The 16,326-nt window shown below is 36.0% G+C and overlaps 1 protein-coding gene across 2 annotated transcripts in view; it reads left to right on the top strand.

Annotated features, from left to right (window-relative positions):
* The window catches only part of LOC150106793 (uncharacterized), a 39,585-nt gene extending 24,060 nt beyond the window's left edge, over positions 1-15,525 (top strand). For both annotated transcript variants that reach the window (XM_090392706.1, XM_090392708.1), the window contains exon 4: positions 15,275-15,525. In XM_090392706.1, the coding sequence (XP_090248832.1) occupies positions 15,275-15,423 (149 nt within the window). In that variant the 3' untranslated portion in view covers positions 15,424-15,525. The remainder of the gene's footprint in view (positions 1-15,274) is intronic.
* The last annotated feature ends 801 nt before the right edge of the window (positions 15,526-16,326 follow it).

Here is a 16,326-nt window from a genome sequence, read left to right as displayed (position 1 = left end):
GGTGCATTGTCTCTTGATGAAAGAGCACTTTTTTGTGCACCAATTTTGGCTGTTTTTTTCTTCAGTTCTTCTTTTAAATGGTCCAACAATGGCACATAATAAACTCCTGTTATTGTTTTACCTTTTACCAAATAGTCTATCATAATAATTCCTTGGGAATCCTAAAAAACAGTGGCCATCACCTTTCCAGCTGACAAAACGATCTTTGTCCACTGTTTAGACTGCTGCTTGGACTCAGGTGTGTAGTGGTGGATCCAAGTTTCATCTACAGTCACGAATTGATGCAAAAAATCCTGCAAATTATGATTAAACATCACCAAACACTGCATTGAAATGTCTTTTCGCATGCGTTTTTGATCAACAGTAGTCAACAATCGCAGCACTTATTGCGCGCACAGCTTTTTCATGTGCAATTTTTCATGCAGGGTATTATACACCTATTCAGTTGAGATGCCTACAATCCCAGCAATCTCGCGCACTTTCACTCAGCAGTCTTCCATAACAATATCATGGATTTTGTCATTCATTTCCTTCGTAGTGACCTTAGTCTGGCTTGTGGAGCACGCTTCATCTTTGATGGACTTGTGACAACATTTAAACTTATTTATCCCAAAATAAATAGTCTTTAATTTTGGTGGCCCCATGAACTTCATTTAACTCGGCTTTGATCTGCACGTCTGTGCACTTCTTCAAATAAAACTGTTTTATCACTGCACGAAACTCATGTTTCTCCATTTTTATGAAAAATTCAAACACAGTCATTTTAAATGTTTTCCAAACGAGAACTACGCATCGCACGTGGCTAGAATTTTGCTAGGAGTCATGAAAAAGATGACACTTACTGACACTGGTATGAATGAACGAATTGTGTTGCCATGTATTGGAAATTTACCAAACTTTTCAAACAACCCTTTTATTGTGCAAATAAAAATGGTTGGATTAGTGCCTAGATTATTAGAAGGTTCAAAACACTGGAAGCCCTGGCACATCTATAGGCCTACCAAAGATAGCAGGTCTTCTTATTCTTGATAACTGTTTCAGCTTGCCCCAGAGCTGAATTTTGGCTCTAGGGTGAACTTTTTCCATGAAACATTTGCTAGATGTAAATTCGGGTAAAACTGTAGAAATATTTATTAAAGAATTTAACATGAAAGAAGTACTTTAGTTCCTTGCTAGTGACTGGGAGAAGGTACAAATGTCAGCACTAAAGAAATGATAGCATAAGTTATGTCCTGTTTTTATGTTTGATAATTATCCTGATGAAAATGTTTACAATGACATTTATAGAATTTAATATACCAAAGGAAAGGAGAAAGAAGCTATTCTTAGATGAATATTCTTAGAAGCTATTCTTGCAGATGTGTTACAGAACCTGCTTTCTAAGAGTATAGCAATCAGTCGGCTTAATGGAGAAAATCTGACTGAGGAGATGAATATTGACAAAGAAACACTTGTTGTTCATCATTGTACTAACTCTGAAATTATAGATGCTGTTCTGATTCTGGATAAAAAAAATGAAAGAATTGCACTTTATCATTTATACTAATGTATTTCATTTAATAACTTAAATCATTTTTAATTTATATTTAATATTTAAGTTTCCAAGTCCATGGTGCTTTAGGGACATGGCATAATTATAATTAGTAAGTCATGGATATACTGATGAATTATTATTACATGACCTTGGTTGGTCTGGCAAAATGGCTAATCTGGAAAAGCTCTGGAACCAAAAGTGCCAGAAAATGGGTGGTGCACCTGTATTCACACATTGAATTCAAACTAAAGTAAACAGAAAGAGTAAGTAAAACATTCGGACTGCCTGCAGAACTGGACACACTTTCCCGATTCCTTTACACTTAAATAGCTGCAATTGACATATTGCAGCTATTTATGTGTATATACAAGTATGTATATCAGAGGCGTAGTGAGGCTATGGCCAATGTGGCCCCAGCCATAGGTGCTAATTTTGCATAGCCGCAAAAATTAAGATTTTTAAAGTTTTTTTTTTAGAACGGCTCAATTTTCTTTCCTGGTCATAGGCACCAAAATTCCTCACGATGTCTCTGAACTAATAAAAATAATACTTTATTTATAATTTATAAGAGAAATGATGAGAAAAGCAATAACATTTGAAATGAAAATGTATGATGGTATTGCATAAACTGTATGTATTAGGCATAAATGATGTATCGTACATAAATCACAAATGATTGTATGCATTTGTATGCATGCACATCTAGTAAAAAGAAATGCAAATTTAAAGTACTAATATTAAAGGAAACATGAAATGTTATATAAATCACGTTTCCTTAAGTGATTTTTTTATTGTTTAGAATTAGTGGCCAAAATCATCTAATTCAAAACTTTTTACTTTATGAATTAAAACTTAATTACACTGCTTCAATATTCAATACACCAGTACTCAGGCAAGTGGAAGACTTCAGGGAAGACTTTTTAAACTGTAAGTAAATTTGCATATACATATGCGTAGATTCATATGAAAGGCACTGTATATCAACATAATTTTAATTCTTGTAAAACTGGAGGATGAAAAGACAATTTTAAGCTCCTTGTTTAAATTCATCATCATCATCGAATTCCTGACATGTACCCTCAAGGGGTGTACAGGATATAATAGTACTACATGAAAAAATTACATCATTACTAACTTCCTATCTACAATTTTCCTCCAAATCAGTCTGTTACTTGTCAAGACTCCAACATTATCAGATCTTATATTTCTATCATCTAATGCACTTTGTACCGTATCAATCCCCTTTATATCTTGGTGTTCCTCTGGGTCGTTTTCCTGCCAACCTGGCAGAGAACACTTGTTTTGCTAATCTTTTCTCTCCCATTCTATTCAAGTGACCATACCACTGAGATTAGCTCTGCTAACGCCTTCCTGGATGCTGACAATGCCAAGTTCTTTCCTAATATCCTCGTTTTTAATATGATATTGCTATTGATGCCATCTGTTCACGCCTCTAATCTTTCTCAGGACTCTCATATCAGCAGTCTCTAGTCTTTGGTCAAGTGTTTTACTTCTGACCCAGCTCTCAGATCCATAAGTTAAAACTGGTTTGAACACTGTCTTGTATACAGCTAATTTAGTGTTCCGACTAATTTCTCTCTTATTCCGTATGAATTTATTCAATTGACTTCCCACCATACCAGCTTTGCTGATTCTGTTGTCTATTTCTATATTTAATTTACCATCTTCAGTAAAAATCGTGCCTAAGTAGCTGAAATGTTTTACTTGTTCCACAGGTTCTCCATTCACAACACAGTTCACATTTTCAATGATTCTGCCTATTTTCATTGTCTTTGTCTTTTTATTGCTGACCTTCATACCATATCTATTACATCAGTTATTCAATTTAGTCAGAGAATCTTGCAGCCTTGTAGCGGATTTATTTAGAAGTATAACATCGTCTGCATAAAGCAAAGAGCTGACATTAACATCTCCAATTTTGATATCATGTTTAATACCACTTTCTTTCATAATGTGATCCATATAGATAATGAATAACAGAGGGGATAATGTACATCCTTGTCTCACACCAGATTTAACATTAAACCATCTTCCTGTACTTCCTTCAATTCTAACTGCTGACTTACAACTCAAATAAAGTAAGTATTGCTTGATATAATGCCCCATTGACACCATATAACTGCAGCGTATTGAATAGCTTCTCTCTTTGCACCTTGTCATATGCTTTTTCCAAATCGACAAAACTTAAATACAGATCTTTGTTATATTCCCATGCTTTCTCGACTATTTGTCATAAAGTGAAGATCTGATCCTGACAACCTCTATTTGACCTGAATCCAGCTTGTTCTTCACCAAGCTTTTCTTCCACAATTCTTCTCAGCCATTTCTCAGGTATACTTGCATAGATCTTGCCAGGAACACTCAGTAGGGAAATACCTCTGTAATTCTCATATTCAGTTTTATTTCCCTTTTTATATATATGGGTACTATGAGAGCTCTACTCCAATCATCGGGAATTTGTCCCTCTGTCCAGGCTTTCTGAACAATGCAGTGCAGCCACTGTAACACTTTTATACCACCATACTTCAGCATTTCTGGTCGAATATCATCTACTCCTGCTGCCTTTCCACATTTCAAGCCTTTGATGGCTTTTTCTACTTCAAGTATGGATATGTATTCCTGACTGCATGCCTGGTCAATGTTTTTTACCACTGTGCTGTCATCACTGTTTGTTTCATTTAGCAGTTTTTCAAAGTAATTACTCCATACTTCAAGGATATCTTTTTCTCCTGTTTTCATGTCACCTTTATCATCTCTAACTCCTTTTACAGCACTCTTTCCTCCATTCCTAAGCTTCTTCAACAACCTCCAGAATATTTTGCCACCTTCTTGATATTTATTTTCTATGTTCTTGCCTAAGTCCTCCCATGACTTTTGTTTAGCTAGTTTTACACAGTGTTTAGCATTCTTGCATTTGTCTCTATATTCTCTAAGAGCACAAGCTGACTTATTTGACAGGAACTTTTGATATGCTTTCTTCTTTTCCTTCACTGCCTCTTTAACTTCCTGTGTCCACTAGGGAGTTCTGATTTTTTGATCCTTGCAGACAACCTCACCACATGCCTCTCTGGCAGAATCATTCAACGTAGTGAAATACACTCGCCTACTTTTGTTTCAAGGATGAATGAAAATTTTCAATTTGTTGCTCAGTATAACTGGTGAGTTATACCCTTTATCAGTAACTGTTACCTTTTCTGCTCTCCTGACCAATTGTGATCCAAATATGTTGAACCAGAATCAAGTAACAGGAAGAATTCTCCTAATAACATATATTATCAAGGGCAAACCTATACAATATAGATATATTTTTAACTGTTCTTTCTCTCTCTCTCTCATTATACTTTTAAATGAAGCCAGAGTTACTTCATACCTCAGCAAACAGCAAGTTTCTTTAACTGTACTCACAACAATATCTGCATGCTTGAACTACTGCAGCTGTTACAGTGAATATACTATGTTCATACTACAATTGTTTTCACCATTGTGAACTATAAAAGTAGCACCTCAATTTTGCGTTTTTTCTTTTCTTTTCTGTCACAGGAGTAGATATTTCAGTGAAACAAAAATAGTAACTTCTTTGAATTTATTATGGTGTTTTCTGTAGTAATGGTGTCTGTAATGTTATTAGATAGGGCAGCCAATTATGATCAAGAAAAATAATAGAGTATGCATAAAAGTAGCACCTCATTTTTACTTGTGTTTTTTTTTTTTTTTTTTGTCACGAGCAGTTTTATACTTCAGACTAGTACAGACCAAAAAAATAGTTTGTTATGGTGAATTTCCATTATTGTAGCCTTTATTTGTTGACTGATTTTTTAGGAATTTGTTTTTATGTTGGGGCCCATATACGAGAGGTTGGCTGGTCAACCTATAGTATGTTAGTGCTGTATATGGGTAGTGGGTTGGGAAAGGAGAAACTTGTTTACATTTGATTTAAAAGCCTGTATGTTGTATTCCTTGGGAAATACATCAGGAGGAAGACTGTTCCACAGTACCGCAGTAGCAGGGATGGAGGAGGAAAAGAAACTTGTTATGTGGGTTTCAAGGTGTACTGTGAAAGGATGTTGGGTGGCAGCTGTACGTAGACTTAATACAGAGTGGGGGGAATTATTGATGCTGTTCCAGATGAACATTTCCCATGGAAATATTTATAGAATATACAAATTGCAGAGACCAAGCATCTATGTGAAAGTGAGGGGGAGCGAGTTGGTGAGAGATTTGTCATTTATCAGTCTAATTGCTCTCATGCTAAAATAATAGAGTATGCATAAAATAGTATTGAGTCAAGCATTTTGAGGGAGCTTTTAGGAGCCCCACTCCAAATGTGAGAGCAGTATTCGACAGCTGGGTAGATTTGTATAATGTTAACAGCTGTTTAGAGGTGAAGTAGCATCTTGAGTGAAAGAGAAAACCTAGTTTTTTGGAAGCTGAGAATGCAATGGTTGTGATGTGTTTATGTCAGGGTAATTCCGAGAAGAGAAATCTCATTTTGTCTGGGAATTTGAGTTTATCAAAAATAATGCTGGGGGAAAATAGTTCTTTTTTGTGATTTTTGTGAGGTTATCTGAGCTCCCATTGGAGGATGGCTTGGAGGTCAGAATTAAGGGCAGTGGTGGTTGATGTTCTGTGGATTGAAGTGAGTTGTGTAGAGTAGGGTTTGTCAAATGAAAGGGAGGAGTGTAATGTACTGTCATCTACAAAACTGTGTATTGGGTTAGAGGTCGACTGAAGTAGGTCATTGATATATAGAAGGAAGAGGGTCAGTGAGAGAACTGAATCTTGTGGGACCCCAGCATCACTTGGATGGTGAGAGGATAGGGAGACATCTACTATCACTCACATAGTGTTCGTCCAGACAGGAAGCTGACAATCTATCTGCATAAGTCCTGAAACAGTCCAAATGATGGGAGTTTGCTTAGTAAGCCTTTGTGCCAGACCCGGTCAAAGACTTTAGAGATATCAAGTGCAACTACTTGGGATTTGCCGAATTTCTCCATGACATTTGTCCAGCGATGGGTGATGTATGAGAGTAGATCTCCTGTTGACGGAATCCATACTGGTGGTTGCTTAATAGCTGGGTATCTTCAATTTAGATTAGGAGTTGAGAGTTGATGGTTTTCTCCATCACTTTAGATAGGACTGAAGTGAGTGAGTTAGGGCAGTAGTTAGATGGCAAGGGATTTCACTGTAATAGTTTTACTATTGTGAGAGTTGACTGTATTTCTTCACATATCTCCTTTATAGAACCTATACACTTTTAAGATTTGGGTAGTTTCATGAGTGTGTTTATAGCACTAAGAATTTTGTTGACAGAACCACCTCTTTATCACCATCTTTACCTTATTAAGTGATGTGGTTATGTCCTTTTAACTTTCTTGAGTTTTGGGAAGAGACAGAAATCAGGTGGAATCTGAACTGTATAGTAGGTGGTCCAAGACAGGTGGTAAATTGAAAGCACTAAATCTGTGCAGTCATTTTGAGGCCTCACATTGCCATGTTGGAAGCAGGCTCTATCATGATAGAACAAACTCTGATTCCACATCTTCAGTTTTTGCAGTGTTCCAGTGCAGTGTAGTACTCTAAGTTGGAACATACCATTGCATTAAATTATGATTATATGGTGTGTATATATATATATATATACCATTCACTTCCCAGAGAGCAGTCTACAGGTCATTGTCATATGTATAGTACTGATACCAATGTCTGCATACTCATCTCCTTAAACAACTTGCATTTGCTGATAAATATCAATCCATGAATGTTTTCTGTAAAAATGGCTAGTGAAAAACCGGACTTGATGGACAGACACCAAAGATGTTTATCCCTTTACCTAAGCAATACTAGAAAATTCTTAAGAAAGCTCATTTCATTCATTTTGCATTTCTGTAGAGCCAATGTTCAAAAGGATGTGGTTGATTGTAGAAGATAAATTCTGTGTGGAGGAAGAAGTTGGTCATGCTCTATCAGCTGTGACAGATCATTGCATTTAGCATTGTGCTATATCATCAAAGCTTGAAAGGCTGTGATTGATTGTGGGAGATGTATTCACTGGAAGAAGTATATTAGGCTGATCTGAATTGCTTAGGTGCAAGACAGCATTAACAGCACATTTTAAAGTTAATTTTGCAAATAAGATCATGTTTTAGTATAGGTAAATTTGCAGTTGACTGAGATGTGAAGGGTACTTAATAATGAAGAACAAGGACTTTTGCTTCAGAAAGACTTAAATAGGATATTTTGTTGGGTCGAGAAATGGCAATTAAGAATTAACACTTAAAATTTGAAGCCCTTGCCTGAGTATCAGAAATCCAAGGTTAATCTACTGTTTGAGTAAGGATAAAACTGAGCAGTGGAAGACGAAAAGGACCTAGTAACAGTAGGTTCTAGCAATAATTTTATTATGATCTGTAGAACAAAAAAAGTTAAGTGGGTCATATCCTTGTGATATTTAAGGCATCATTATTGTTGAGAATAGTGGTTGATTAGAATTTTACAGGCTTCTTTAAATTTGCTTTCATACTAGGTTTTAGTATGATTGTAAGGAACAAGTGCCTTTCCATCAACTCTCTATAGATTATCCAATCCATTGCATGATCAAAAAGGCCAGAATTAGCATAATTATTATCTTAACATGTCATTTTTGTTTTTTCCATTTTTCACTCCTTAGGAACCCTACCCCACTGCAAGACTTTCATTAAATAACCAGGTCAAGGGAATAGCCAACTGTGTTGCACATTCCTTAAGAATACATGGTGTGTCATCCATTCCCACAGCCTTATTCACATTTAACCCAACCAACATCTGATACACCTCTGATCCTTTTACTTCCAATTCTCCTAATACTTGCCTCTCTTCTATATATTGTATTGGCATCATTTACACCAGTATGATATACACTGATAAAGTGCTTGTTCAATAATTCCACTATATCCTTTGCAGCTGTTATTCTACTGCCATGACTATCCACCAGTATTGATCTGCCATAATTATTCTTTCTCTTGCTTGCCATATAGCAAAAAAATTCCCTTGAGTTAACCTTAGCCTGACCAGCCAATCTCCTCTCATATTGCATCTTTTCTTTCTTTACCATGCTCATCACCTTCCTAGCCTACACTTTATACTCTTCATGGTTCCAATCACCACCAACTATCTTGTACATCTTCCATAACATTTTCTTTTCCAGCACAGCTTGCTTGATTTCACTATTCATCCATTTCACTCCTACTATATTTACTCACTTAATCCTTGGTATGCAGTTATACATTGCTTTTGTCAGATACTGTCTTGTGAGTTTCCATGCATTATCAACACCTTTTTAGCTCAGCTCATCTACCCAATGTACTGATGTTAACTGACTGCAGAGCTTCCTATAATCACCTGCTTTATACTTCCACATGTATCCATTTTTGGCAGTAACCTTTTCTTGTTTCATCACTTCCCAAACAAGTGCCTCATGATCACGCTCACCAACTGGCAGCAGTGTCAGCACCTCATTAACAACTACATCTGTAGCCAATATGTGGCTGCATAAAGGCAGTACTATACATGCATCTACACATGGGGGGAGTAGGCAACGATTTGCTATACAACAGTGGTTGGGAACCTAATGTATGTACATACGCTAGGGTACATGCCTGTATGGTACACTCCAGGATTGGCCATATGAGGAAGGGGGATCATTGCAGGAGTTGAATAAGTTCTTTAATTTTGTAGCAGATTTAAAACTGGAATTAAGATTGTATTTGTGTGGTATTCTGTTTATTTTTATTTTTTCCTTATAACCCTTTAATGTCTGGATTGTCTAAGGTTTTAGTGTAATTATTTTTTTTTACTTTTTAGGTACAGTTATTCGTTTGAAGAATTCTGTTGATAGTATTTTGCTATAGTCATTTTTTAACATATTGCTGATAGTTTGTAATTCATACTTAAGCATTTGCTCATATGAGCAAATGCTTAAGTTTTTGAGCGTGTTCATGATACCTAGTTTTTAGTGTTGGGCAGTCATAACAGTTTATGTGTGCATGTGTTGGCCCGGTACATGCAGGTTTAAAGTAGACAGTAAAGGATAGACTGCTCAAGGGTGTATGCTGAGTGTATCTGGAAATGGATGTGTTCTGACTTTTAGTTTTAATACTGAACTGTATGTTTTATTTATTCAGGTGGCCAGTGGAAGGTCTAATGTTTGGCAGCCATGGGTCAGATAATGAAATATCATTAATATACAAAAATAACTAACACAGTGTTTATAGGTTGTAATAGTCATTTAATTAAACCTAGTTTTGCCACATATGTCAGTGGCTTCATTTGGGTTAGGAAGAACAAACAAATATATTTTTTCCTAAAATTCAAAAATAACAAATAAATATGAATCATTACATAACTAAACTGAATATGTGGGCACCGTTACACAAAAATAAAAGTAAAAACAGTAGATTTAATTAAATAACTATTACAACCTATAAACCCAGTGTTACATTCGTTTTTGGTCGTCAAGATAAATCAACATGCTCATCATTAACATACCTAACTGAAACTTTGAATTTTGAAGTAAAGAAATGTAGATCACTTTCTAGATTTCAGATAAGATATAATTTTTATCTTACAGATATCATGGCAATTCTTGCAAATATGACAGAATTCATGTTGATGTTTCTGGAGCAGAAAACTACATAGACATTGGAATGCAAATAAATAATTTACTATCTAAAATTAATTCATTTACAGCTGATGGTTTGCTAGTTGAAGTAGCATTATCAGAGGCAGTTTAACACTATACCCTCAGTGAAGACACAGACTAAAATAAAATAACCGGAGACAGTCGTGCATATAAGGCAACAGTGGCGCTCATTGTGATGATTATTGTTGTTGATGCTGATGGATAGATAGAACAGTGTGCCAAAATCTATCTAAAATCATACCTTCCATTCTGTTACAGTTAACAGGGTTCAATAGAACTTGTGCTGCTTTCAGGAATAGTCTCTCTCTCTGATTTGAACCGGGATTTGTAAAGCAGCCTGGCTTTCTTCCATCTTGTGAAGTGGACTTTCTCTAATGCACAAAGCAGTTTGCTTGTTTTGTTTGATTCTCCATTCTGGATTTATCTTTTTTTGGACCAAAGAAGTTTGTCTTGTCTGTCCAAAATATTGAGTTCCACACTGCCAGGGGTTGCTGTAGACCTGGGAGAGAAAGAGAGAATCTAGGCTATTTTTGATCTGTCATAGGCAAGTAGAAATATTGTTTAGAGGTTTGTATACAGTTTCTGTGTCATGTCAAGAAGGACCCAAGTTTATCTGTTGTGCCTTGGATATAGTGTATGTGTAGTCTGGTTTTGGTGGTGGGGGGGGGGAGATTTACTGTTCTTTTTAAGAAGTTTGGCAAGGGTTTCTTTTGTTGTATCCATTTTGGTGGAATGATGTGAGTAGAGCCTGTTGTTCCAGGTGCAGTGCTGGTCCTGAGGACAAAATTCACTCTGCCCTGGACGCTAAAGTTTTGAAAATTCCAAGTTTCTGGGCAGGATTGTTGTATGAAGTGGCATGTAGGTATCTGCTTGTATATGTGAGTTTACAGTAAACTGAACATATCAGTGGCCCATCTACTTTCCTTGTAACTAAAGTATCTAAGAAGAAAGCAGACAAGGGCAATGCTACGGTGATCATGAACACAGATGACTACAATAATAAATTTAAAGAATTGTTATTCAATACATCAACGTACTTGCCTATAGTAAAAACCCTATAGTATCAATTAAAAACAAATTTTAAAGTCTGCTAGAAAGCATTAGAATTTGGCCAACTGAAATTGTGTGTTAACTGAATTTTTATCTGCATACACCAAGACTTTACAGACTACCTAAGGGCCATTAAACCAGGAGTCCCTTTTACATCCTCCCATCATGGATGTCATATTTGTCCCACCTATAAACCAACAAAACACTTGAGATCTGAACTCAACAAACACATCAATAAGACACTGTCTTACATAAAAAAAAACTCCATGCACTTTGAAACCACTTACAAAACCAATTCAAGGAGAATGATCGCTTAGTAAGCTTTATTGTGTTGTCCCTTTTTACAAATATTCCAGTAGATTAACACTAGTTCTCCTGTCCAAAATTTATCCCCCAGAATTCCAACTTTCAACAATTATTCCCTAGACATTTGCAGACTCTTTCAGGGTATCTTAGTTGGAACAACCAACTCTTTAAATAAATTGAAGGCATAGCAATGAGATCTTCACTTTCATCCCCCCCCCATTGTTCAAAAGAAAAAGAGTTCAAAAAAAGTTCAGTTCAAAAAAAAAAAAGCTTCTGCATCCTGGTTCAAATCAGACTGTTCTTGGAAGCATCTCATGTTCTACAGAACTTTGTTAATTGCATTATACCTGATAGTGTAATCCTACACAGATTTTGACTTGCTGCCCCATCCTTCTATCAGCAGTAATCACAAAAAATCATTTCTAGAGAGCACCTATGTTGCCGTCAATGCACAAGATTGTCCTTGTTCTTGAGGTCAGTTCATTCTTGGTCTTTGTAGTGTGTGTGTCTTTAAACTGCCTTTGATAATGCTTTACATTAGCATGTAAATAATTAATTTAGCTAGTAAATTATTTATTTTCATTTGTGTCCACATACTTTGTTCTGTAACTTCAACATGAAATCATTTAATAGCCAGGACTAGTGCATGGCCTCTTTTCACATTGTTTAACCCTGCAGAAGTCGCAGTCAAAAAAACTGTAGCTTAGGTCGCGTGTATCTGAGAGATACATTCATTACTAGTGTGTGCTAAAATGCAATAAAACTTTAAAAAAAAAACTGCAGATATAACACATGATGGTTTATTTATTTTCAGTTACAATCTAGAAATTATTGAACAAAGAAAAAAAAACTAAACCAATACTCTACTGACATCGGAGTTCGTGGTATCTCTCAGATACAATTTACTATCAAATATCACAAAACTTTACGTAACATGTGTTAAACCAAAACTGACCACATAAACAGTGTGGAATAATATTGCATGCGCAGCTAGTCATGACCTCTAAGCTATACACTGGATATGTGTAAGAATATTTATATTAAACAATTTGTATGTCAGATCAGCCACAACCTCCGCAGGGTTAAGAATGCGAAAAATAAACCTTTTCCATGGTCACTTTGCCACAATAACCATCCATCAATGTCAACCTTCCATAATTATTCTTGATTACCACATAGAACAATTTCCTGGGATGTTCTTTAGCCTGTTTAGTTAGTGTTCTAAAATATTGCATTTTCCATTCTTTTCATGCATATTAGATTTCTAGCCTGCATTTTATACTCATCTATGTGATAATTTCTGACTACATCTTTCTCTTCAGTTTCTGTGGTAAACATTTATTTGGAAGGTGTTCCACAATAAACCATATATGATGTAAAAATAATTGTTTTATTGTTATACTAATATTGCATTCCTTATGTGAGACTTCTTCAGGAGAAAAGTACAAAATTATGGTTCAAAATTATAATCAAAGAAACTTACAACATAACTGTTAGGTTATGTTCTGCCTTTTGCTTTTAACATATATTTGTAATAACTTTACTATATATCATTCTTTTTTGTGGTACCTTAGGATCAATTTTCTATGAACTAAGGTCATCATATAATTCTGTGTGGTTTAGTTCTTTAATGAATGAAGACCAGACAGCAGAATAATGACCTGCTTTGGCTCTTAATTTCAAAAAATGACCAACTCAGGTGCATAACATTTTGGATGCTCCTTGAATTTCCTAATGTATCATCTCAGTTTGGTGCCACAGCATTTGGCGTAAAAAGCAACCCAAATTCTGTTTGTTTTTTTTCCTCAACATCTGCCATGCAATTTTATTATTATTACTACGGCCTACTCCAGGGAGTCCTTAGACTCGTCGAGGGAGGCCCTAAACATCATGTTCACACAACTGTTCAACATTCTCACAGTATCTATCATACCTTGCCTTGAACTCGCTCACTGTCATAGCACCCACAACAGACTCTGGCAGCTTATTCCACTCATTTACCACTCTAAAAGTAAAGAGCCCAGCTCTAACACCCCTGCTAACCACGCTCTTGCCCAGCTTCCATGGGTGTCCCCTAGTTCTCCCACCACCAGTCCTGATCTCAAAAATATCCTCTGAATTAATCCTTTTAGCAATTTGAATGTCTCAATCATATCTCCCCTTTTCCGCCTATCAACTAGTTTCTGCAACCCCCAAATCTTCAACCTGTTCTCATATGGTTCATTCTATAGACCTGCTATTATCTTAGTCACTCGCCTCTGGATCCTCTCCACCTCCTCCCCATCAAGAAGGAACCGAGGTGACCAAATCTGGGCACAGTAGTCGAGATGAGGTCTTATCAGGGCTCAGTACAGAGGTACAATAACTTGCTTGTCTCTGCTCATCAAGGTATTTTTCAATAACCAAGTGAGTTGATGAGCTGATTTAGCTACTTTCGCAATGTGCCTCCTAAACTTCATCTCCCTATCCACCAACACTCCCAGGTCCCTGGCCTCATCAATCTCTTGGAGTACAGTTCCACCAATGTGGTATACTGCTGCTAATCTTTTCACTCCAAAATGCATAACCTTACATTTTGTCACATTAAATTGACATCCATTCTCCTTAGTCCAGAACTCCAATCTATCTAAGTCATCCTGCAAGACTTTGACATCTTCTGCATTCACTATTGCCCTACCCAACTTTGCATCATCAGCGAACAAATGAATTGTTCCACTTAGATCCTTCCCTATATCGTTAATGAACAGATTAAACAGCAGTGGTTCAAGAACAGAACCCTGCGGCACACCACTAGTCACAGGCCGTCTTTTGGACTCTACTACTGAATAAACTACTCTTTGATATCTCTCCATCAACCAACCACCTATCCATCTCACCAACCCTATATCCATTCCCATATGTTGTAGTTTACGGATTAGAATTCCATGTGGTATCCTGTCAAACGCCTTTGCCAGGTCCAGCAGTATCACTGTAAACCCATTTCCCTTATCCAGTTCAGCCGTAACCTTGTTATAAAACTTGAGCAAGTTACTGAGGCATGATCTACCCTTCACAAAGCCATGCTGTCCTCTGTACAGTATCTCATTTTCATCAATCCATTCCTGTATTTTTCCCTTGACTACTTTCTCCAAGACCTTGACAACGACTCCTGATATGGTGATCGGTCGGTAATTTGCAACCATAGTCTTGGATCCTCCTTTATGCAGTGAAACTATTTTCCCCTCTTTCAAGACATTTCTCTGAAAAGTCAGTCTGTCTTCCTACATAACAGACACCACATGAGAAACTGATTTTTTTTTTTTTTTAAGTGTGGTTTTGGTGGAGAAATGTGATGACTTTGTACAGGAGAGTTACCTTAATATCATACTTCAAAATTGTCATTATGGCTCATAGTTAATCACTGCAATGTTTGTCTTCTCTACATAAAAGAAATCTTATGTTTATGTAAAATGGGCAAGAAGTTTTCAAATAAAAAACCGTCTTATTACATTACAAGAACTGTCTCAGATTAAGCATTGTACTAAAATAATGATTTGCCATCACTGAGAGTTTTAGATTGAATGTCCCAAATTTATTTTCTTTGAACATTTACAGAGTAGGTGAATTCAACTTATTTAATGAAATGTCCTATTTCAATATGTTATGTGTGATTTTTTTTTTCTTCTCTTTCGATACTATTAAAGTGGAATGTGCTCTTCTGAGCGTAGATCTGGCTACCAAGATGGATCCTCCTCATATGAGAGAAATATTAACTCGACTTCAGCACAGTTATCAAGAATGCGCTGATGGTGTACATAAAGAAAATGAAGAACAAATGGATAAACAATCATAAATATAGCATCTTTGAGTAGTATTGCTTGTATTTTTTGGTTATTGTTATTATCTATGTATTTCACTGGTTAAAAAAAAAGAGTAAAAAAACTTTTATATTTTCTGCTTTCTTTATTGTGATTATTATTAACAAAATGCCCATGCCTAGAAGTAAACACATCTTATTGATTTAATTTAGTATTCTGTTAAAACATGATACCAAATTAAACTGCATGAAAATTTCATTTTATAAAACAAAGTTTTAAATAAATCATTGAGTGCAGTAATCTTTACAATGCCTTTGATATGTGCATTGCAGAAATCACATAACTAGAAATGTAATAAGGAAGATTTGTTTTGTCACAGAATGATATGCCATAATTCTTTTAAGGATTATATATTGTCTCATGAAAACATTGAAAAACTAATATACATAAATAACTTCTTAAATTAGTTATGGGAGTCTCCTGACACTTAGTCATAGTTGAAATAAGTTATTCCTTTCTAAGCATTTTATTGGTCATATGGAGCATCTGTAGCTCAGTTGGTTTAGATGAGCCCTTTGGTTGGAAAGACCTGCGTATGAATTTCGAATATGACATGAGAAACCTTTATCAGGTGTTTTCACTCAAATAGCAAGTTAGCTTGTCTTGTGCAGAGGTGGAGGGGGGGGGGGGTCCTCCTAGAAATGTGTTTTTTTGTCCCTTGTCAAAAAAGCAAACTGGTTAGAAGGACATGCAGTACACAGACCATAGGATACTATGGGAATATGAATTAGCAATTCTGTCAGATTTGATTTTGAATTCCTGCATCCATGTTTTACGATGCTTCGCTAAGGAAAGATGTTCGCATATGCGAACATCTTTCTTTAGATTTTTGCATAAAGATGTTCGCATATGCGAACATCTTTCCTTAGTGAAATTAT

The sequence above is a fragment of the Typopeltis vanoorti genome, chromosome 5 (assembly GCF_054136105.1).
Source record: "Typopeltis vanoorti isolate ZY-2024b chromosome 5, IOZ_Tvanoo_1.0, whole genome shotgun sequence".
NCBI lineage: Eukaryota > Metazoa > Arthropoda > Arachnida > Uropygi > Thelyphonidae > Typopeltis > Typopeltis vanoorti.
Note: the sequence above shows the minus strand (reverse complement) of the source record. Positions and strands in the feature narration are given on the sequence as shown.